The sequence below is a fragment of the Artemia sp. Qi Xiang Cuo genome, chromosome 10, assembly GCF_049724085.1.
Source record: "Artemia sp. Qi Xiang Cuo chromosome 10, ASM4972408v1, whole genome shotgun sequence".
In the NCBI taxonomy this organism is placed as follows: Eukaryota; Metazoa; Arthropoda; class Branchiopoda; order Anostraca; family Artemiidae; genus Artemia; species Artemia sp. Qi Xiang Cuo.
The window spans coordinates 35,701,945-35,724,444 of record NC_142803.1 but is presented as its reverse complement, the minus strand read 5'-3'; the positions used below and the strand labels follow the sequence as shown (position 1 = coordinate 35,724,444).

General features: G+C 37.9%; 1 protein-coding gene across 1 annotated transcript; it reads left to right on the top strand.

The window, feature by feature from the left end:
* The first annotated feature begins 850 nt into the window (after positions 1 to 850).
* Positions 851 to 15,796, top strand: LOC148947708 (uncharacterized). Its single transcript, XM_089095985.1, has 2 exons — positions 851 to 1,311; positions 15,730 to 15,796. Exons 1-2 carry the CDS (start codon positions 851 to 853, stop codon positions 15,794 to 15,796), a joined length of 528 nt encoding a protein of 175 aa, XP_088952111.1.
* Positions 15,797 to 22,500: the final 6,704 nt, after the last annotated feature.

Sequence of the window (22,500 nt, the reverse complement as noted above, 5' to 3'; positions counted from 1 at the left end):
GTTTACCACAAACATTGTTTCTATATGATTTGGTTGGGTGTATCCCATTTGAGCGCTTTCCCATGTGAGCGCCATGGCGCGCAAATGGGAATTTCCTAGTTGCGCGCCGTATTTTAATTAGTTCAGTTGTGTCCCATTTGAGCGCCAGATAATTAGGTGACCTAATTGCGTAAGCGATTGCACAACCGTTTACCCACAAAATGCAATAGGATTTAGTGTGGGAGCATATTTTTTTACCCTCTTATAACAAGTATTTAATGATGCCAGGAACAATATTTCTGGTTAGTATTAATAAGTCAGTTTGACAATGAAGAGCTCCAAGAATAAACAACTGCTAGAACACGACGGTTTCGTCTACAGATTCGATAAGCCGATTTCTGGAGGAAGAAAGAAGAGCTGGAGATGCATGAAGAAGGGATGTCTCGGGCGGTTACACACTGATTCCAGCGACGGCTCACCAGTTTCAGTTGGTACGCACGACCACAGCGCTGATCCTCTGCAGACCCAGCAGTACAAATTCCGGTCAGACCTTCGAAGCGAGTCAGCCCGTACTACTCGTCCGATTCCCGCTATCTACGACGGCCAGGTCGCAAGTGCTGCTGCCAGTGGGCTGAGTGCTTTGCCTCAGTTACCCTATAAGCACGTGAAGTCGTCCATGTACAGATCACGAAACAAGCTGATACCACCACTGCCCGCTGATACTATATCCGTACCGACGCCCTTGCCCCAGGCTTTCAGTGAGACGTCTGCAAACCAGAGATTCCTCCTCTTTCAGCTTCAAAATAACGCTGCGATTTGCTTTGCAACCGACGAGTCGTTAAGTCTGCTTGAACGAAGCCCGGAATGGTATATGGACGGCACCTTCGACTCAGCTCCTTCCCCATTCGGCCAGTTGTTCACCGTTCACGTTTTCTTCGGCGACAAGCAACTTCCCGCTGTCTTCGTGCTCATGGAGAGCAAGTCTACGCAGCTTTACAACGACGTCTTCAGCGAGCTGATCCTACAGGCTGCGATGAAAGGAGTGACACTTCGCCCGACGACCGTCGTCTCTGATTTTGAGACCGGTCTGCTGACATCCGTGAAGCAAGTTTTTCCGGCCGCCAAGCACCGTGGGTGTTACTTCCACTTTTGCCAAGCAGTAATCAGAAACTTGGGGCGTCACTCAGTCCGTGAGCTGTACATGACCGATGCAGACTTCAACCTCTACGTTCGAAAGCTTCTGGCTCTGGCGTTCCTACCTCCAGCGATCGTCAGAATCAATTCTGGTCCAATCATTTCTCACATCGTTCGTACCTGGCCTTCGGCTCGTCCGTTTGTCACTTACTTCAGCCGTCAGTGGTTCGACCAATGTCCTCCTCATTTCTGGTCAGTCTACGGCATCCAGCGAAGGACAAACAACGACCTCGAATCATGGCACATGCGGTTTAACCGAAGAGTCGGTCGCTACCACCCGAACTTGTGGCAGTATCTCTTTCCTGAAGGAAGAACAAGCAGTCGTCGATTCTGCAAGGACACAGCTACTCCAGGGTCATGTCATCCATCGGACGAACAAGAAGTATGCAAGGCTGAACGAACGACTCGAAAAGCTGTCGACGGAGTACAGGGCTGGAACTCGAACAGCAGACGAGCTTTTCTTGGGTGTCGCACATAACATTTCGCCGGATGTGTGATATTAGCAGTTTTTGTTTGTATTTTTACCAATATATTAATTTGAATTATCCGTTTTTGGCACGATTTTTGGGTGATTTCGTTCCATTTCTAAACGATCGTTGTGAAATAACTCTAAAAAAAGAGCCGAATATTTCGACTTGACGAGCAAGCCTTCTTCAGCGGCAATCAGTTCTTACCCTATGAACGTGCGTAAAATCTTCACTTATATTCTTCACAAGCTTAACAAACGTTTAGCTTCTTAACTCTCTTCGACTCAGCTCCTTCCCCATTCGGCCAGTTGTTCACCGTTCACGTTTTCTTCGGCGACAAGCAACTTCCCGCTGTCTTCGTGCTCATGGAGAGCAAGTCTGCGCAGCTTTACAACGACGTCTTCAGCGAGCTGATCCTACAGGCTGCGATGAAAGGAGTGACACTTCGCCCGACGACCGTCGTCTCTGATTTTGAGACCGGTCTGCTGACATCCGTGAAGCAAGTTTTTCCGGCCACCAAGCACCGTGGGTGTTACTTCCACTTTTGCCAAGCAGTAATCAGAAACTTGGGGCGTCACTCAGTCCGTGAGCTGTACATGACCGATGCAGACTTCAACCTCTACGTTCGAAAGCTTCTGGCTCTGGCGTTCCTACCTCCAGCGATCGTCAGAATCAATTCTGGTCCAATCATTTCTCACATCGTTCGTACCTGGCCTTCGGCTCGTCCGTTTGTCACTTACTTCAGCCGTCAGTGGTTCGACCAATGTCCTCCTCATTTCTGGTCAGTCTACGGCATCCAGCGAAGGACAAACAACGACCTCGAATCATGGCACATGCGGTTTAACCGAAGAGTCGGTCGCTACCACCCGAACTTGTGGCAGTTTATCTCTTTCCTGAAGGAAGAACAAGCAGTCGTCGATTCTGCAAGGACACAGCTACTCCTGGGTCATGTCATCCATCGGACTAACAAGAAGTATGCAAGGCTTAACTAACGACTCGAAAAGCTGTCGACGGAGTACAGGGCTGGAACTCGAACAGCAGACGAGCTTCTCTTGGGTGTCGCACATAACATTTCGCCGGATGTGTGATATTAGCAGTTTTTGTTTGTATTTTTACCAATATATTAATTTGAATTATCCGTTTTTGGCACGATTTTTGGGTGATTTCGTTCCATTTCTAAACGATCGTTGTGAAATAACTCTAAAAAAAGAGCCGAATATTTCGACTTGACGAGCAAGCCTTCTTCAGCGGCAATCAGTTCTTACCCTATGAACGTGCGTAAAATCTTCACTTATATTCTTCACAAGCTTAACAAACGTTTAGCTTCTTAACTCTCAGTACAGAGTTATTTCACAACCATTGACCCAATAAAATCCTCAGTTTTGTTCGTTGTCTTCGTGGCAATAAATATTTGTACAGGTCAATGTGGCAGCAAACCACGCTTCATCCACCGCAAAATCACAATTTTGGGTTTGGCGCTCAAATGGTACTCCGTGGCGCTCAAATGGGAACAAAATTCCGTGGCGCTCAAATGGAACAAAATTCCGTGGCGCTCAAATGGGAAAGCGCTCAAATGGGAACACCCCATTTGGTTGGTGTAACACACACGCATAAAAATTAAATTCTTCATAGTAATGAATGGCAAGTAAATAACGATCCTTGTCAATAACGAAATTGTAAGAGCCTAGCTATTGATAACAATCAATCAAAGAATCATATTTTATGGTGATTCTAAATATATATTTGTTTATTAGTAATTAGTGCAGTTATTAGTACACAAGAAAGTTCGTATAATAACAGGAAACACAAGAAAAACAACTTAATAAGGGGCAATTTCGGTGAATATATTCAATCAACTTTTGCTTGCATTGCAAGAGTACCCACGAGCTGATATATGAAGCACACTATAATCAGAAATATTTCCCCTGAACGGAATGCTGGGAATTTTTGTATTTTCCCCCTGAGCGGATACGTATTTTGTGTTTTATTATCATTTATTTTTTTTTACCGGAGTGATTACATTTATCTAATTGTCACTTTGAAAGTTAATTTTTTACAGTTATGAAGTATAAAAGTGTCACATATATTGTTTTTTGGTATTCAAAGTTAAATTAAAAATATTGTATTAACAATTTTTATTTGATTTTCTTTATTTTAGTTTTTTACTTTGAACAAACTACTTTGACAATGCGTTCCTTTTTATAAGCTATCGAGTCTAAAAGCATTAGATATTTTAGTATTTGATAAAGAAGTTCAAAACTATTGATATTGTTAAAAATATCCGTCCAACGCTTCGGCATTACTCAACATTACTGAATGCTGGGAGTTTTTATCTTAGTTTTTGTAAGTAGGCCCTTGTTTTGTGTATTTTTTTATTAATTACTTTTATTCATTTTTATATACTTTTACTTTAATTGACATACTTTTTCCATTGCCTTTAGAAAAATGTATGTCTGAGCTTTTTCAATACATAAAAATACACAATTTAGACATGCCAACAGTCAAAGCCAGACACAGGGACAAGCAAACACCCCCCCATACACACAGGCTAAGAGAGTGAGAGAGACAAAAAAGCATACAAACACATAAATTCAGACATGCAAACCGACAAAGGCAGACACTGGGACAGGCAAACACCCGCCCGGACACACAGGCAAAGAGAGTGACAGAGACAAAAAAAAATATACAAATAAATAGATTCAGACAAAAAACAGGACAAAGACAGGCACGGGGGCAAGCAAACACCCGCCCGGACACGCAGGCTTGGAGAGTTAGAGAGACAAAAGCACGTACAAATACACAATTCTAACATAAAAACAGACAAAGACAGACACTGAGAAAAACAAACACCCGCCCAGACACACAGGTACGGAGCGTGAGAGAGACAAAAATACATACAAACACATAAATTCAGACATACAAACAGAAAAAGACAGACACAGGGACAAGCAAACACCCACCCATACACACAGGCTTAGAGAGTGAGAGAGACAAAAACTCATACAAAGACATAAACTCAGACATAAAAACCGACACAGCCAGTCACTGAGACAAGCAAACGCCCGCCCAGATACACAGGCTTAGAGAGTGAGAGAGACAAAAACACATACAAATACACAATTTAAACATACAAAGAGACACTGAGAAAAACAAACACCCGCCCAGACACACAGGCACGGAGCGTGAGAGAGACAAAAACGCATACAAAAACACATAAATTCAGACATTCAAACCGACAAAGACAGGCACTGGAACAAGCAAAAATCCACTCACACACAGACAGGCCCAGAGAGCGACAAAGACAAAAATTCATACAAATACACAATTCAGACATACAAACAGTCAAAGACAGACACTGGGACAAGCAAACACCCACCCAGAGGCACATGCTTAGAGAATGAGAGAGACAAAAACGCATACAAATACACAATTTAGACAGGCAAACAGTCAAAGACAGACACTGGGACGAGCGAATACCCACCCAAACACACAGGCTTAGAGAGTGAGAGAGACAAAAATGATTGTCTGAATTAATGTATTTGTATCGGTTTTTGTCTCTCTCACTCTCTTTGCCCGTGTGTTTAGGCGGGTGTTTGCTTGTCCTATCGCCTGTCTTTGTCGGTTTGCATGTCTGAATTTATGTGTTTGTATGCGTTGTATGTCTCTCTCACTCTCTAAGCCTGTGTGTTGGGTGGGCGTTTGCTTGTCCCAGTGTCTGCCTTTGACTGTTTCTATGTCTGTATTGTGTATTTGTATGCTTTTTTATCTCTCTCACTCTCCAAACCTGTGTTTGTGTGTGTTGGCGGATTTTCGCATGTTCAAGTGCCTGTCTTTGTTGGTTTGCATGTCTGAATTTATGTGTTTGTCTGCGATTTTGTCTCTTTCTTTCTTTGTGCCTGTGATTATGTGTTTGTATTCATTTTTGTCTCTCTCACTCCATAAGCCTGTGTTATCGTATAATCGCGCGTTATCACAAGCACTAGCAAAAAGATGCCCCTTTTCATGAACTATTATTTTTATTTTGGCATCCTCTCTGAGCAGTATCATATCTGGAAATGATACTCTCGCATATCCACCATCATAAGAGCTGAATTGTTTCGTTACTCCAAAGAAATTTAATCTCTCACTGTCATGACAACGCACGCATACATATCCAATGAGAGCCCCACTAGTACTTGCTTTACAAACCATATATTTATCTTTTTCAGCATTCAAAGCAACGATGACTTTATCATGTGCACACACTTTCTTCGAATATTTCATCTTCACTTTTTTAAATATGATGCAAGTGTTTATCCTTCCAATATACCGAAAATACTGATTTAAAATATACAATAAACTAGGTAGTGTCGATAACTAGCCATAGAGTGCCACTGAGACAGCCGCGTAGTATCGATGAGCAGCCATAGAGTACTTTGGTGCAGTCACATAAATTACAAAAAAAGTTGAAAGTTTTTTCAAGTCCGAAAGAATTCTAAGTAAAAACAAGAAAAGTGTTACTACAAACATTATTTTTCTAATAATAAAAGTCACGAGTAACTTATGTATATCATTGCCATTTTTTATTTCGAAAATATTAAATGTGAATTTTTTGTTTTATATGTGTTTCATGTCATTCTAAGACATGTAAAAAAAAGTCGAAAAAATTTCTATGTTAAAAAATATAAAAAATAAAAATAAAGTTCAAATAAATTACACTTACAAAAAATGTAAAAAAAATGGGGGGGGGCGGCTAAAAAGTTGGGAGAGGGGGTATTGGGGGCCCTTGGAAGTTGGAGTCCTTGGTGGTTGGTGTCCTTAGTGGTTGGGGTCCTTGGTGGTTGGGTCCTCGATGTTGGTGTCCTTAGTGGTTCAAATTCATAACCACCTTACTACTTGATTACTTAGGATTGTACTGGATTTCTAAGGATTTTTCTGGATTTCTATATTAAAATTCTTTTCTCTGCGTCTACGACTTTATTAGTTTCAAATTTATGCATATTCCGATACCAAACAATACTTTATATTAGTCGCACTCCTCACTTGGTACTTGTGTATTATAGCGACCACAGCTAAGAAGTGAAGTAATGTCAATTGAATCAATTGACTTGTGATGATGATTATATTCTAATCCGATTTTGAGATTTATCTAATGTGGCGTGGGAGTCACCATTTCCTCAGACTTACCTTTAGTTGATAAGCGATTAAAATGTCAACCCTTTACCTGTTTCATTCAATCCAAATAAAACAAAATATTCTTATTATTATCATTTGGTTTTATCATGATATTCATGTCCTTAGTTAAGACCATTTGAATGACGAACATCATAATTTGGGTTATTGACCTATATAAAGACAGGCGTCATTTACATAATTCTTAAGTGTAATCAGTATGTGCTGACACGATTTACTCGCTCATGCTATAAACTCCATGTTGTATACTATTTTAGTTGGCACTAGATCGTGTTCTGCTCGCTTTATATGATCTAGTTCCGTACCTAGTTCTGTGGTAATTATAGCCTTACTACCAGTTTGGGCACATCAACTTTCCATAGTTCTGAAAGGTGCCCATTATGCTTTAAAACTAAATGTTACTTTAAAACTAAATCAAAAAGCATTGTGTGTTTGGTTGCCAATAAGACTCCTCATCGATATTTCGAAAACCACCGGGGGTATTGACACTTTAAGGGCTACTACTATTACTACTTATAGGACTCCTAGTCCTATATATTACTACCTAATAAGACTCCTCATCAATATTTCGAAAACCACTGGGGGTATTGACACTTTAAGGGCTACTACTATTACTACTTCTGCTCTTAAAATTTAAAGAAATCAAAAGTATGTAAGTTTGTCTAGGCTGTCAAGGAGCACAGATAGGATATTTCAGGAATGGTATTAAGTTTTATTTTTCAGGTCAACCTTAGGAGGTATAAAACTAAATTAAACGATGCTATTTGTGTGGAGAAGGAAAATTGTTGAAAAATTTCCTCAACACACAAACAGTAAGCCAGATTATGAATTTTTATAGAAAAAAAAAAAAAGATATAAAATATTTTTTTTTCATGAAAAACATTATGTCAATAAAAAAGAACAGAAAATAATTTAGGAAATCTTTTTCGTTAAAAAAAATTTTTCAAATGAAAGTAAATAGCTTCATTAAACCAAAAATGAGCAGAAATAAATTCAAATTATCTTCCAAGCGCAAAACTCATAAATCACCATCAATAAATAAATTAAACCCAAAATAAACATTTTGTTTTCAGTAAAATGCAAATCACACTTCTTTTTTTTGGGGGGGGGGGTGTGATTGGGGTGGGCTTCCTTGGGGATAATTTTCTGTTTGGAGGGAAATTTCTGGGAGTGAACTTTCCAAGGTAAATTTTACAGTGGGGAGATTTGACAGAATTCCTATATGAAATTTTTTTTATTAGTATTACTTTCTCTTTGCCAAGGGAATTTTTCAGGGGAAATTTCGTCCGGGGGAATTTTCAGCGTGTATGGATTTCCGGGAAATAATTTCCACGGAAGGGGAATCACCATCAATAAATAAATTAAACCCAAAATAAACATTTTGTTTTCAGTAAAATGCAAATCACACTGTTTTTTTTTGGGGGGGGGGGGAGGGGGGTGATTGGGGTGGGCTTCCTTGGGGATAATTTTCTTTTTGGAGGGAAATTTCTGGGAGTGAACTTTCCAGGGTAAATTTTACAGTGGGGAGATTTGACAGAATTCCTATATGAAATTCCTTTTATTAGTATTACTTTCTCTTTGCCAAGGGAATGTTTCAGGGGAAATTTTCAGCATTTATGGATTTCCGGGAAATAATTTCCAAAGAAGGGGGAATTTCTGGAGTGATAGTAAAAAGGATTAGAACTTAGTTATTTTGAAATGAAACTATGCTAAGGAGATTTTTTAAGGCTGAATCTTCCGCAAGAAATTTCACGGAGGGGGGGGGGTTCAGCGAGGATGGAATTGCCTGAAAGAAATCATACGGGGTAGTGATTTTACGCCGGAAGAACTTTCCAAGGAGAATTTTACCGTGAGGGGAGAGAATTTTTCATGGAGGGAAAGCCAGATTTACCTCCATTATTTGATAAATGATCAGAAATTAAATATAAAAAAACAAGTTATTTCAACTTAAAATAAGGAGCAACATTAAAACTCAAAACGAAAAGAAATTATTCTGTACATGAATGGGTTGTCCCCCTTCTCAGTACCTTACTCTTTATGCTAAAGTTGGACTGTTTGTCCTATTTTTAAAGAACAACTCCTAAAATTCAAAGGCCGTTTAATTAGAATAGGAAGCTTTTTTAAAATTGCCAAGAACTTTTGCGCGAAGAGCAAGATATTGAGGAGGGGATAACTCCTTCGTATATGAAATAATTTTTTATTTTAATGCTTACTTTTAGCTGAAAAACTTGTTTGCTTTTTTTTATTTATTTGATTCATAAGAAGAGACTAAATCTACCGTACCACGAGAAGTCAAACTATTGAGAAGTCAAACTAGAAGTTAAACTATGGCGAGTTATAATCGCCTTACGCCATACCATTTATGGTTTAGTTTTTTCTTAAGCTAAGTAACGGAAGTCATTTGTGGGCTAAACCATGAGTGGCAGCAAGGAACATCAGCCTAGAAGAATAAACGTGTAAGTAATTACATAAATGGTAGTTTTTGACAAGATATTCAGTCAAAACAAAGCGTGTATAAATCACTAGCTTACAGGCCTTTTTAAGTTTGTAACGCCCATCGTGAAACTTTTTTTTAATACTGCAAGGAGGGTATTGCACCAAATAATTTAGCAGATTGTAGGAAGATATTTATTAGGCAGGTTTTGTTTCAGTTCCACCCAGAGTTGCTAATTTTGACCAACACATGACCTACGCCCTTAAACAACCTTCATATTTTTAATTGTGTGACTCCGAGGCAAGCATGATTCATTAAATTGTTTGTAAACTTTAAATAGAGCTGTATATTTATCAAACACAACGTGGTAACGAACTGTAAGGACCGACCCGGCTCAATACTAACCGAAACTCTAAAAACCAGAATTTTGATACCAATAGATACATCAAAAGAATTGGCTTATTATACCGTTTACAAATATGTGAGTTTCACTAGGTCCAATTTTACCGATCAAAAGTTACAAGCCTGCGAAAATTCGACTGATTTTCAAAAAAGGGGGAACATCCCCCTAAAAGTCATAGAATCTTAATGAAAATTATACCATCAGATTCTCTTTTCCGTTTCAATTTTACGCCTGGATTTGTTAAGGGTAATTCTTAGGGCTAAATTTTCACCGGGATTGAATTGTCTAGAGGATATTTCCGTGGGGAGGGGGATTTCTCCGTGGTGGTTAGGCCAGATTCCCTTGCATTATTTAGAAAAACAATCAGAAATTAAAAAAAAAAGTTTTTTTACAACTAAAAGTAAAGAGCCACATAAAACTTAAAACGAACAGAAATTATTACGTATATGAAGGGAATTGCCCCTCCTCAGCACCTCGCTCTTTATGCTAAAGTTTGAATTTTGTCCCAATTCTTTAATAATGACTTCTGAAACACAAGGGCCGTTTAATTTATAACAATAAGTAGCTTTTTTCATAGTACTAAAACACTTTACCGTAAAGAGTGAGGTGTTGAGGAGGGGGAAATCCCTTTCATATACGTAATAATTTCTGTTCATTTTAAGTTTTAGTGTTGCTTCTTACTTTCAATTGAAAAAACTTTTTTTTATTATTAAAAACTCAAATATAAATGAGTTCATAAAATAACACAACAGAAGTTAAGTTTCAATTTGATTGTTGAAACTTAAATTGAATTTGTGGTACATTATCTGGAAGGAATTCGATAAGCCCAGATCGGGAGTGATCTTCCAACTATTTCGGAACACAAAGAAGGACTACCTAAATCTAACGGAAAAAACTGAAAAGAGAAGAAGCTGACAAGGTTTCAGAGCAAGCCTCAAAAAACCCGAAAGTGATGTGGAAGTTCTTCAAGAGATCCCAGACCAGTGGAAAAACGTGCTCATTTGACCTTTCGGAAGAGGAGTGGTTAAGGCATTACTCTACAGTGTTTGGTTCCAAAGACCCCAAGCTTGAACGGGATTGTAATAACGGGATGAAATTACTATTAAAGAATAAATGAAACCCAAAACGAACAGAAATTAAATAAACAATCATAGCAAAAACATACAACAAGTAATAATATAAATGAATAAATAGATCTTAAAGCGAGCAATGCTTAGATTGAATATTGAAATCAAGCTTAAAACGAAAAAAAAAAAGTTTGCTATTACAGCATAAATGAAACTTAAAACGAACAGAAATTAAATAAATAATCAATGCGAACTAACATACAATATATATTAATGCAAATGAATAAATAAATCTTAAAACGAGTGAAATTTAAATTGAATATGCAAATGAAGTTTGAATCGAATAAAAATAGCTACAAACAAGAGTTTGGATATCGCCTCACTGCAGAAGCCTAAAACTTACTGCGTCATTGGCGCCTTTTTAAAAACTATATGAGTCTTGAACAGTCTTGGAAAGTATAAACAAAATCAAATAGAATATCAGTTACATATTAATACTATTTGTTAGAAGACCCACTAGTTCAAGATTTTTTTCACTGCAATTTTTATTTTTATTTTCAATGCTTTAAGAACCGGAAAATAATAAATTTTTAATATACGAAAGAATTATTTTCAGTGATGTACCAACAACACAGAAGGCTTTGGGTTTTGGCAGTTAAAGAAGGGGGCAGTACTATATAGTGTCCTCCTCAAAAATATATTTTCTATCTGGAAATCAACTACGCTGAACAAAATGGCTATCTCAAAATTTTGATTGGAGGTGTTTGGGGGACTGATGGGCGTGGGGGGGAGGCTAGTTGCCCTCCAATCATTTTCGACCATCAAAAAGGATACTAGAACTCTCGATTTCCAATCGAATGAGTCCCTTTTGAAGATTCTACGACGACCCCATCCGTATGAAGTGCCTCTGGGAAAAAAAATAAAAAATAATAATAAAACGTTGGAGCCGTATGGCCTTTACTATAGGCAATGCTACAGCGTTGCCTCTGATTGTTCAAAGGTCATATAACAAAAACTCCGGTGTCGACAAAACCCCTCCTGTCCCCGGGGGACAGGCATTGTAAGCTATGTCCTGAGGCCGTATATGGTTCTTATGAAAGGGATGCTAGTATAAACCTCATAGGGGGTTCATTTGAATGGAAATTAAAAGTTCTAGTTCATTTTTTCAGAGTAAAAAAAAGATCGAAGGGCAACTAGCCCCTCCCACCCTCCACGTCTTTGGGTTTATCGGATGGATAAACCTATCCGATAAAAATTTGAGCTCACCATTTTGTTTAAAATAGTTCAAACATGAGGTATTAAAACTCTGGGGTCGACACAACCCCCCAGGGCCCAGGGACAGGCGTTTTAAGTTATACTCTTGGGGTATTAATGGTTCTTATAGAAGGGATGCTCGTATAAACTTCAGAGAGGTCTCATTTGACTGACAATAGAAAGTTTTAATTCACTTTTAAAGAGTCAAAAGAGACCTAAGGACAATTACCCCCCCCCTCCCAAGCCCTTTTCCCCCAGACTCTTCCGATAAATTTTTTATCGGATGGCCCCCCTCCGCGCCCTTATTTCTTAAAATCCATCCAATAAAAATTTGGAGATAGCCATCATGTTAAAAATAGTTCAAACATCAGATAATAAAAACTCCGAGGTTGACACAAACCCATTTTGTCACTTTGATATTGTTACCTTGATATCAGTTTTGATACTTTGATGAACATTTGATTTTTTTTTTTTTTTTGAAATAAGGAATTTTTAAAAACTTGAAACTTTTTGTAACCAAAAACGAGCAAAAATTAATTAAAAAAAAACCTTTCCAAAAAATAGGTTTTTCAAAGAAAAGTAAAGGCCATTTTAAACTTAAGCGCAGCAGATACAAATACCTGTTAAAATTCCCAGAAATAATAGGCAGCGCAATAGCGCTATGATAACCGAAGCCAGGTCTCACTGGCATGGATCATGACTCAGGTGACGGCAGCATGACATATTTTCATCTCAGTTTATCTGAGTTCTTTCCGGAAAACAAATATTCTGGAAAAGTCTACAATTAACACGTTTAACACGTTTTTTCCTCTACATTCAACTTAGTGGATGCGTGTTTATTTGTTTGTTTTTCCCAGGGGTGGTCGTGTCGATCCAGTGGTACTAGAATATTGCGATAGGGCTCGTTCAAACGGAAATTGAAATTTCTAGTGCCTTTTTAAGTGACCAAAAAATTAGAGGGCAACCAGGCCCTCTCTCACGCTCAGTTTTTTCCCAAAGTCACCCGATCAAAATTTTGAGATAGCCATTTTTTTCAACATAGTCGAAAATCTAATTGTTATAACACCGGAAGCTACTTAATCTGTCATAGTGTTCGGGGGAAGGGCTACAAGTAGAGAACTTTGTCCATAGTTTACATGTTGTATTGGTTATTAGAAAATATGAAAACATTTTCCGAGGTGATGTTTTCTAGTGGGGGTCGGGGGAGGGGATTAAATGGGAGGATCTTTCCATGAAGTATGTTTTCATGGGGAAGAGACATTTCTATGAAGGGGGTGCCAGATTTCCCAGCATTATTTAAAATATCAGAAATTAAATAAAAGAAAACAAGTTTTTTCAGCTGAAAGTAAGGACCTACATTAAAACTTAACACGAACAAAAATTATTATATATATTAGGGGACTCGTCCCCTAATCAATACCTCGCTCTTTACGCTAAAGTTTACTTAGTACTTTCTAAAGAGCTATCTATTCTAAGTAAACAGTCTTTGTGATTCAGGGTTATTCCTAAAGAATTTGAACAAAATTGGAACTTTAGCGTAAAGAGCGAGGTATTGACTATGGGGTGAACCCCCTCACATACGAAATAATCGATGTTCATTTTAATGTTGCTCCTTACTTTCAGTTGAAAAACGTGTTTGTTTTATTTAATCTTTTATACAGTGCGGGTGTAAACATACCAGGGCACTAAATTGAATTTAATTCCAAGACGCTGCATCAGGTGACATTTGAATGAAGGTTTAATACCGCGTGTTGCAAAACTTGAAAAGATAACAAGTAAAAAAAATTGGCAGGGAAAAAGTAATGAATTTTCATGAGATTACTCACCGGAAACTGAATTTGGTTATTCATCAAGATGGGTCTGCCTTAGTTTTGAAGATACATATCTGGATCAGATGATATTGACATTTAAAGTAATGGGCTTAAATGAAAGAGAAATGACCGTAAACTTCTAGGGCACGTCATGAATTTGTTCCATTTTTAATGTGCCAACATCATGTTGGAGTTTCGTTTAATTATGATAATGTCAAAGTTACCGCCATCAAAGGCTTTGAATACAATTATTGACATCCAAACGAGCTGATCCTCTGAATACAAAATGATTTTAATTAAAGTCTACTCTCTGGAATGTTCTTAATGATGTTTTTTTATCCCACTCTTACTCCACTTTCTTAACTTACAGGCTTAACCGGGTCTTTGACATTAAAAAAAATTCCTTCGGAACTTGAGGCCTGTAGATCTGCCATATTGTACCCCACCTATTCTTCCACGGGCTGTTCTCACCCTGTTCTCACGCAGGTTCTACCGTGGACGCTTACTAGGCTTGATTGCTGTTAGGTTTAATAGCGACCTCCGACATTAACTTACAAAATCTTGTGGACATAGTGTGTCTTCGCTTACTTTTTTTAAAAGTAGATGACCAGTTAATACGTGCCTTAGCACTTTACTTGATCACTCTCTCATCATAGTTTGGCCAATATCTCGAGAAAAAAAACCCACAAAAACTGTTGTTTGACACGATCCGCAAAAACTTTATCCGACTAAATTTCTGAAATACTTATAAGATGAATATAACAAATAAATGATAGGATTTGTGATAATAGATGGTAATACAAACAGAATATCTACCACTATCCCAATAATGTGGAATGATTGCCAAAGTCGAATCCAGGAGGGTGTGAACCCCGCGATCCAGTGTATATATGCAATCTCTGCATAATGGTGCGAATTTGTATTATTATTGATTGTGAAAGCAGAAAGAAATATGGTCAGCCGGCGAAGTGATTCGCTACTGTCCATATCAGAGGTATGACTTAACTGAGTTGCCTATCCAGGATTTCTAAAAGGGGGGTTTGGATTAATTTTTAGCAAATACGGAAATTTCTAGTGCTAACTTCTAATCAACACTGCAACAGGGAAATAGCCGGAATTTCATAAATAGTGGGAGAGGGATCCATAAAGTGGTGGGACTATTTGAAATTTTCCACAAAATGTTTTACCACAAAGGGACAATCTAGTTTAAGCACAGATTATCTATTAAGTTTCACAATAATCTGTGATTTAGATAGTAATATTGCGCCATGGAGCGTCAAAATTTTTTTCCTTCTTGGTAAGGAAAAATACTCCCTTGAATATTTCCTCTTTTACAATCTTTTTTGGTCCATAAGAACGTCCTTCAAAATTTGATGAAGGACCTTTGTTTTTCTTCTAATAACTGGTGGAATAGCCCTATCCAAGAAAATACCAAACGCCTTTTTAACCCTGGAATACTGTCGGTTCCTAAAAGTTGCATTAATACTGTCGCTTCGTAAATTTTAAAAGTTGCATTAATACTGTCGCTTCGTAAATTTTACGACTTTGACTTTGAATGCCTGCAAAAAATCGAGGAACCGAGGTACCAAATAGTATTTTTAACAGTGCATCGACTACATATGAAACAATATAAAAATGGCAGAATTAGTCAATATTTATATCTTGCTGCCACAAGGGAGGTACATATTTGTTTGACGTTCTGCACAGATGGCCCCACCACACTTGTTACAGAAGGTGGTCGTCATTCTATGGAGTTTCGAGGGACAGAGTGAGCAAATTTTGCGTTTTTGGTCCTAACATGTTGGGCTTCCAGAAGAACTAGCAATACCTGCGACATCTTCGATGTGTTCACGGAGTGAGCGGCTCAAATTTCTACCTAAGAGCCTTTGCTGTACGTGAGGCTGCACTAGCTCTCGGTAGAGTTCCTTCATATAACATTTCCTTGTAGGAGGCTTCTCTCCAATCTTTCCGTGGTTGAAAGACCGTGGTTAAGAGTTGATGGAAGTGATGTTTAGGAGCCCATAAAATACACATAAGGGCCACCTTTTAGTTTTCCTCGAACAGGACATGTCACTACACATTTAGTCGAAGGTATCAATCCCACCTTTAGTCGAGTTCTAGTACTCGATTACTTCTGGTTTTCAAATTGGGCAGGCCAAAAAAGATCTCTCGTGCATTTTAGACAGTAGAACAACCATTTTGTTTCGTTTTGGGACGTATGAAACCATGGTACGCCCCTGGTCAAAGCAAAACATTGAACTCCGTTCAGTACGCTATTTTGTCTGGAGAAGTTCAGGAGGAATTTCACGTTTGTTCTTTGGAAGCGCTCCAACAATGGCCAGGTTGTACGGAGGTTTCAAGAGCTCTTCAGCCATTGGAATGAAAGTGAACCAATTGTCCATAGTTATGTTTCTATTGGAACCCCAAATTGGTCTGCTAAGCTCTCGAACGAAGTAATCGCCTAGAGGCAAACCACCTGTTCGAGTTCCTTTACCCAGGTATGGTATAGGATTTATCATGTATTTGGTGCCCCCGTCACACATCATTACAATTTTAATTCCATATTTTTTCGGCTTGCTCGGTATATACATTCTAAAGGGGTATCCTCCCCTAAAACCGAGCAATTGCTCGTCGATTGTAGTGTTGGCCCCTGGCTTAAAACTACCTTGACAGTTCTTGATGATGTCGTCCCACACCTCTCTTATGGCAGAAAAGGGGTCATTCTGTTTCCTGGAATTCCTAGTGTCTTTGTCGTCAAATCGGAGGCAATCAATGAGAAAGTAGAATCTTTCCTTTGACATTGTAGTCTTGTAGGCAGAGCCGCTCAAATTGGCATCAAACATTTCGTCAACAGAGAGATGTCCGTCTTTTAGTGCTGCCGTTAAAATGAACAATCCAAATAAAGCTTTCAGCTCTATCCTATTTGTAGGCTCCTCTGAGGCTCTAGCTGTACCGTAGTTGGCTGCCTTTCTTTCAATCTCTTCATTCGTATGCAACACAATCTTGTCCACAATCTCGTCAGACAAAAATATGTCCATCTTTTCCTCTGAGTGATCGTTTCGATGGAACGACAATGAGTCGTTCGCCAGGAAGTTCCAAACTTAGTAAGTTCTTTTCACCGCTCTCTTGATCTTCGTCTGAAGATTTAGACTGCGTTTGAATATATACTCTTGCTTGACTTCGCACAGATGCCGATGAACTTTGACGACCAGTATCTTCATCAGCATTTATGTTGGACAGATGGCTACTGTTTTCTTTTTCAGGTACACAATCTTCATCAGAGTCTTCCATGTTTTCCAAATCCTCCCAATCTTCTCGGATTAGATTTTCTTCAGAGTCACAAAGAGTTGAGATATTATCCTCTTCTTTGCTTGCATTGAGATTCTTGGATTTATTTTTCTGTAAGCCTTCTAGAAGAAAACAAAACATCTAAAAGAAAAAAAAACGAAAAGAAAAAGAGAAGAAAAGGTGTAGTGTCTGTAACGTTCCCGCTCCTGAGGACACATGCACATTCCTACCTAGGCAGATTTTGAAATTAGAATTTTAACAACTTTTGTCACAAGAAAACTGACACAAATCCAAGAAGAAACTAAATGTTCTCATTCTGATTTTCGCAAAAAATGTTACACTATTACTGTCGCTTCGTAAAATTTACTACTCACCCTCGTTATCTCGTAAACGAGCAGGGATCCGTTCAAGTCTGAACTTGCCCAATAACTAGCGTTTCGAAAAAGGAATTTACGTGAAGTCACGTCTTGTTATGTGATACCGTCTACACGGGAATCTCGAAAAACGGTTTGGCGGTCGTAAAATTTACGAAGCGACAGTATTCCATGGTTAAAAACTGTTTTTCGTGAAATTCTTAGTGAGTTTTCAGGAAATTGAAGGACATCAAAAGAACTGTATTTGTATTATAAGAAGAATATAAAGTAGTGCTAGTTGTTTTTATTTATGTAAATATTCTGCCACAAACTTGCAAGTTATGTAAAACTTCTCATCAGAAAGCATTTTTTTATGACTCATTAAGTTAACCTTCACAATTCTTTTCATTATCTTTCCAGTTTCGGGTTAGCCTACGTGCAAGTTTGGTGTAAAACTTGGAATGTTTCAGAATAGTGTTAAGATTATTCAAAATTATTTAATCATTCTAGTTACAATGTTTATCGTCAGTTGCTAATCAAACTTTTTTTGTCCAGCGCATGTTTGAAGCCAGAGGGAGGGGTTATGACCCCTCACTAGATCCTCCAATGGCCTTGCTTGCATAATTTGCTGTAGCTTAATTATTAAGCTTTAACATAGTAAAAGACTTTTCCTGATACCAAAACAAACGATTTTAATCATGTGCATTTCTAGGATTTTCTTTTTTGGAGAAAGAGTTCTTTTCTTCTTTACATTCAGTTCTCGTTAAAGCTGTCTTGGCATAATTAGCTTCGCTTTCTAAGAACGTTTTTGGCTTTTATAGAATGAGTGGCTATATAAACTCCAGACGGGGCTCTTCCTAATAAAATGACATCATATCATGGCAATGTTCAAGTAAAACTTATTTTTACTTTGATTATCCTTATAAATTCATTCTTTGTTTTCCTTTCCATTCTCAAACTAATGTTATCTTTACCTTTTGCATTATTACAGCCAGACTAATTATTTTTCTTTTTTATCTCTTCAATATATTGCATTCTTCCCAGAGGCGAATCCAGGATTTGTTTTGGGGGGGGCAAGATAGTTTGATCCGATAAACTTGCGTTAGGAGCAAGTTTAACTAACACAATCTTGCGTTAATTAAGTAAATTACACTACTCTAGACTATATTAGGCCCCCCCCCTGTATCCGCCACTGATTCTTCCTTATTCCCTAGCCGCTAGATTCATCTTATTTCTTTTCCTGTTCTCCAGGCTGTGAATAATGATGCCACACGCGTACCTATCCATCCATGAAAAAATATAATTTCGCTATCTTTCTTCTTGATGTTTATATGCTCTCCGAAGCAGTCGCATCTCAGTCCGGCTTTTTTTAATGGTTGAGATAGGGAATGATCATACTGTTTATATATCTCTACAGTGGGTTTAGCCAGCCAAAAACACCTGACAATTCAGTAACAGTGTTTTTTTTTCAGTAGCAACTCATGCGGTAGCTATTGGTTGAGGAACAGCCTATTGCAACATTAGGGGTTAGTTTGACCAATGATTTTAAGTGGACAAGAACAAATTAACCACAAAAAATATTAATTTTATAGACCGATCGTGAAATTTTCGTTGTATTTTTCAATACATTACATGTAATTTCTATTTTTTGCGTTTGTCTAAATTTTACCCAACCTAGAAAGATCCCTCTCCCAAAATAAACTTATGATAATGTGGTCTTGGCTGTTTTTGGTGTTTAAATGATACCGTTTGACAACAACAGTGTCAAAGTGGAAATTGTGCGATAATTTCAAATTCGTCCACAAATTCAGCGAAAATTCAAAGGCGATTCCTTTCTCTGAGCATGACTCGTGTGATGACTGGAATTTTTTTATGTTATTGAACTCTGTGGCTGATTTCAGAGTCATATTAATAAATGGTTTGACTGGTATGATCCGTAGCAACTCCTTTTTCCTGGAGCCAATATGCCGAAGTCTATCAGGAAATATTAGGCTGACTGATTTGATGACTGGAAATCCTTTTGTGTTAATGATCTATGCGGTGTCCAAAATCACCCAAGTAAAAATCTTGGATGATGCAATCCCTAGCTCCTCGTCTTTTCTAGAGCCAGCATACGATTTGGGTAAGTGGATGATAGCTATGAAAGCCTTTCCAAAGTGACAAAGTTGTTTCCATGAAAGGCATAGCTCTTGTACAAATCAGTAATCCTGATTTCGATCATAGAAATTACATTTTAGCTTAGACCTAGATCCTGTAGAAATTAACAAACGGCAGACTAGTTAAACTCAGTGTTTTATGGACAATATCGGAAGGGTTTTAAAAGAGTCGAAGGGTATCGAATGTCTTCATGGAGGTGAAAACTATCCAGCACTATCCAAAGTACCCTTGCTAGGTGACTAACTAGTTTTGCAAATGGTCTTACGGTAAAATGGCACAACAAGCAATCCTTCTTCTAGTTAAAAATATGAAAAAATGGGTATTATGGTAAAAAGCAGCCAGTAAAAATGACCCGTGAGACAGTGAAATCTATATCCCTCCCATCCTCAAACTTTTTTACTAGTGACGCTCCCAAATAGGTAACAAACCACCAGCATATAGTCTGCTGCCATTGATTTGATCAGTACCTTTGTTTTGTTTCCCAGTTGGATGACAAGGTTTGTCGCGCATGACGGCATCACCGTCATCAACAAGGACTGGTTGTTTCGGTCTCTGTGTAGAATACCTCCTATCTCCTTAGCAAAATCACTTGGGGGTTATTTAAAGGCCTATATATTTGAAAACACACTTTTTTTTACCGTTTTCAAAAAGGTAAGCAGGTGAATTATGAACACAGTAATTTCTTTGGCTCATTCAATGATTTTCCTCAAGATGATAGTGATTTTATTTTCGACACAACTTATGAAGAAAAAAATTTAAACTTTTCAAAGAAAAATCTGGTTTCAAGAGTATATTATTTGTGGTCTTAAACGCAAATAATCCGTACGAAGAAAAAACAACTTAATATCCAAATGAACTAAAAAGTAAAAAATATGCTGTTCTTTCTTGTTCCGCGAAAAAGTGGGATTTCTTAAGGCTAAGAATGAAAGGGAAAACTTGGACAAAATGAAATGAACTACGCTGAATATCAAATTCTTGCAACCTGTCTTGTCACTAACTTATTACAAGTTGTAGCGATGCTACGGATTTGACGACCAAAAATGCAGTTTGAAACGGTTTGATTGCATTGGAATGCTTTTGTAATTAGCTCTTGATGTAGGTTGAAAGATGCTGGACCATCTGTATTTTTACTTATTTCATTTCTTTTCTTGAGGACTGATTTCATGTCAAGAGGAAGGTGCTACCTTGCTAATTTAGTGTGAGTCCGCGGTTTGGTTGGTTGTCAAGTTTTCTTTTTCCTTCTACAAAGTGCACACAGCTTTTTTCTAGTGCTCTCCCAACAACGATTTATGCTTATTCTTTATAAGTAAATTTCAGTTATATCCAAACTATTAAAATTATTATTCATGTGTTTGGATATTTAACATTTAGATTCTTCTGAAAGAATTAAAGAAGGTAACTCCACCTAAGAAGCTACTTAATAATCCTTATTTGACGGCCTGTCGGCTTTGAGATAACAGACTGACATCTTCCTTTTGAACCTTTTCTTTATAGCCATGTAAACATGTCTATCACATTTTACTATCACCTTCACAGCTGCATAGTGCTTCGTATAATTACAACGCTAATGAATATTTTTTATTCTAGTGGCAACTATGTCGAGCGCCTAGGATTTCCTTATAAATCTGGACAGTCGTGTGGTAGGTGTCAGTCTTCTTGCAAAGCTAATAAATTGTGTACTAATTCATGTCAATACGCCGACTTATGGGTGAATTGTCGAGAATTGAACATGAAATGGAACAATTGGTTGTGTCATACGACAAACACACCTGAAGGTAGAGAAAGATATAGACATTGCCGAGCAACATGTTCATGTCAATCAAAGATTTATACTAGGATTACAAGTATTAAAAGAAGATACAGTTACCGACGAAGATTGAATAACTCTGTGAGGTACAGACATGGGAAAAGGAGTGCTCGCAATCGAAAGAGGAGTCTTACTCATAATGAACTAATATAAATTTTAGCTTGGATTTTTTTTTAGCCTTTTACGTTTTGATGAATGTTTAACTTTTCAATGAGTACAATTTAATTGTTTTTTTTTTATTTATTTACTTGCGGTTTAGCTTCTAACAATATAGGCCAAATTATGTATTGGCCATCATTGGAACCCACTTAAATTTTACCATCATTGTAGGATGTACACAGAATACGTAGAAATATATGTCGATGGGGGGTGAGGTTCCTTGGAACATGAGTTGGTACTTATTTAGTAACCGATAAACACGTAAGAAGTGAAGTTTCGTTAACGCTAAAGAAATAAAATAAAACAGGATGAAAATAATAGTTTATGAACATAACTGGGGTATACATTCGCACATTGGGGGGGGGGGGGTAAAGCATAGCATATATTAAATACGTAACCTAAACTAACCTAGGTACCTTTTGTTTCCCCCAAACCCCAAAAAACAAAATTTTGAATATAGTTCCCGGAGTGAAAAGCCCTTTGTTTATACAGCGTCTCATAAAAGTACCGGGTAATGCCTATCTATTCTCACAATACAATTTTCGTGTGTTTATCGGTTATTAAATAAGTACCCATGAGTTTTTGCAACATAAAATAGTTTACATGTTAATGGGTTATTACAAACCCTAGACCCTCCCCCCTTTTATCCGTATCTTCAAGCCTTGTTAGTATCTATTGTCTGCATATACATTGGTTAAACTATGTTTAGGTTAAAAATAAGCAAGCCGAACTTTGAACTGGTTCATCTCTCAATGTGACTTCTACAACACAGTAGAAAAAACGCACTGCTTGGATGGGCTAGTGTCTGGTGCTGGAACGAGCAGGTTTATTACCAAAGGCCCACCCTTGGCTCTTCCTTAGATTACCTGATAATCTAGTCTATCCCTGTCTATAGCAAGAGCGGATCCCGGATTTTTGTTCGGGGGGGGGGGGAGTTTACCCGAATTTTTCCCGT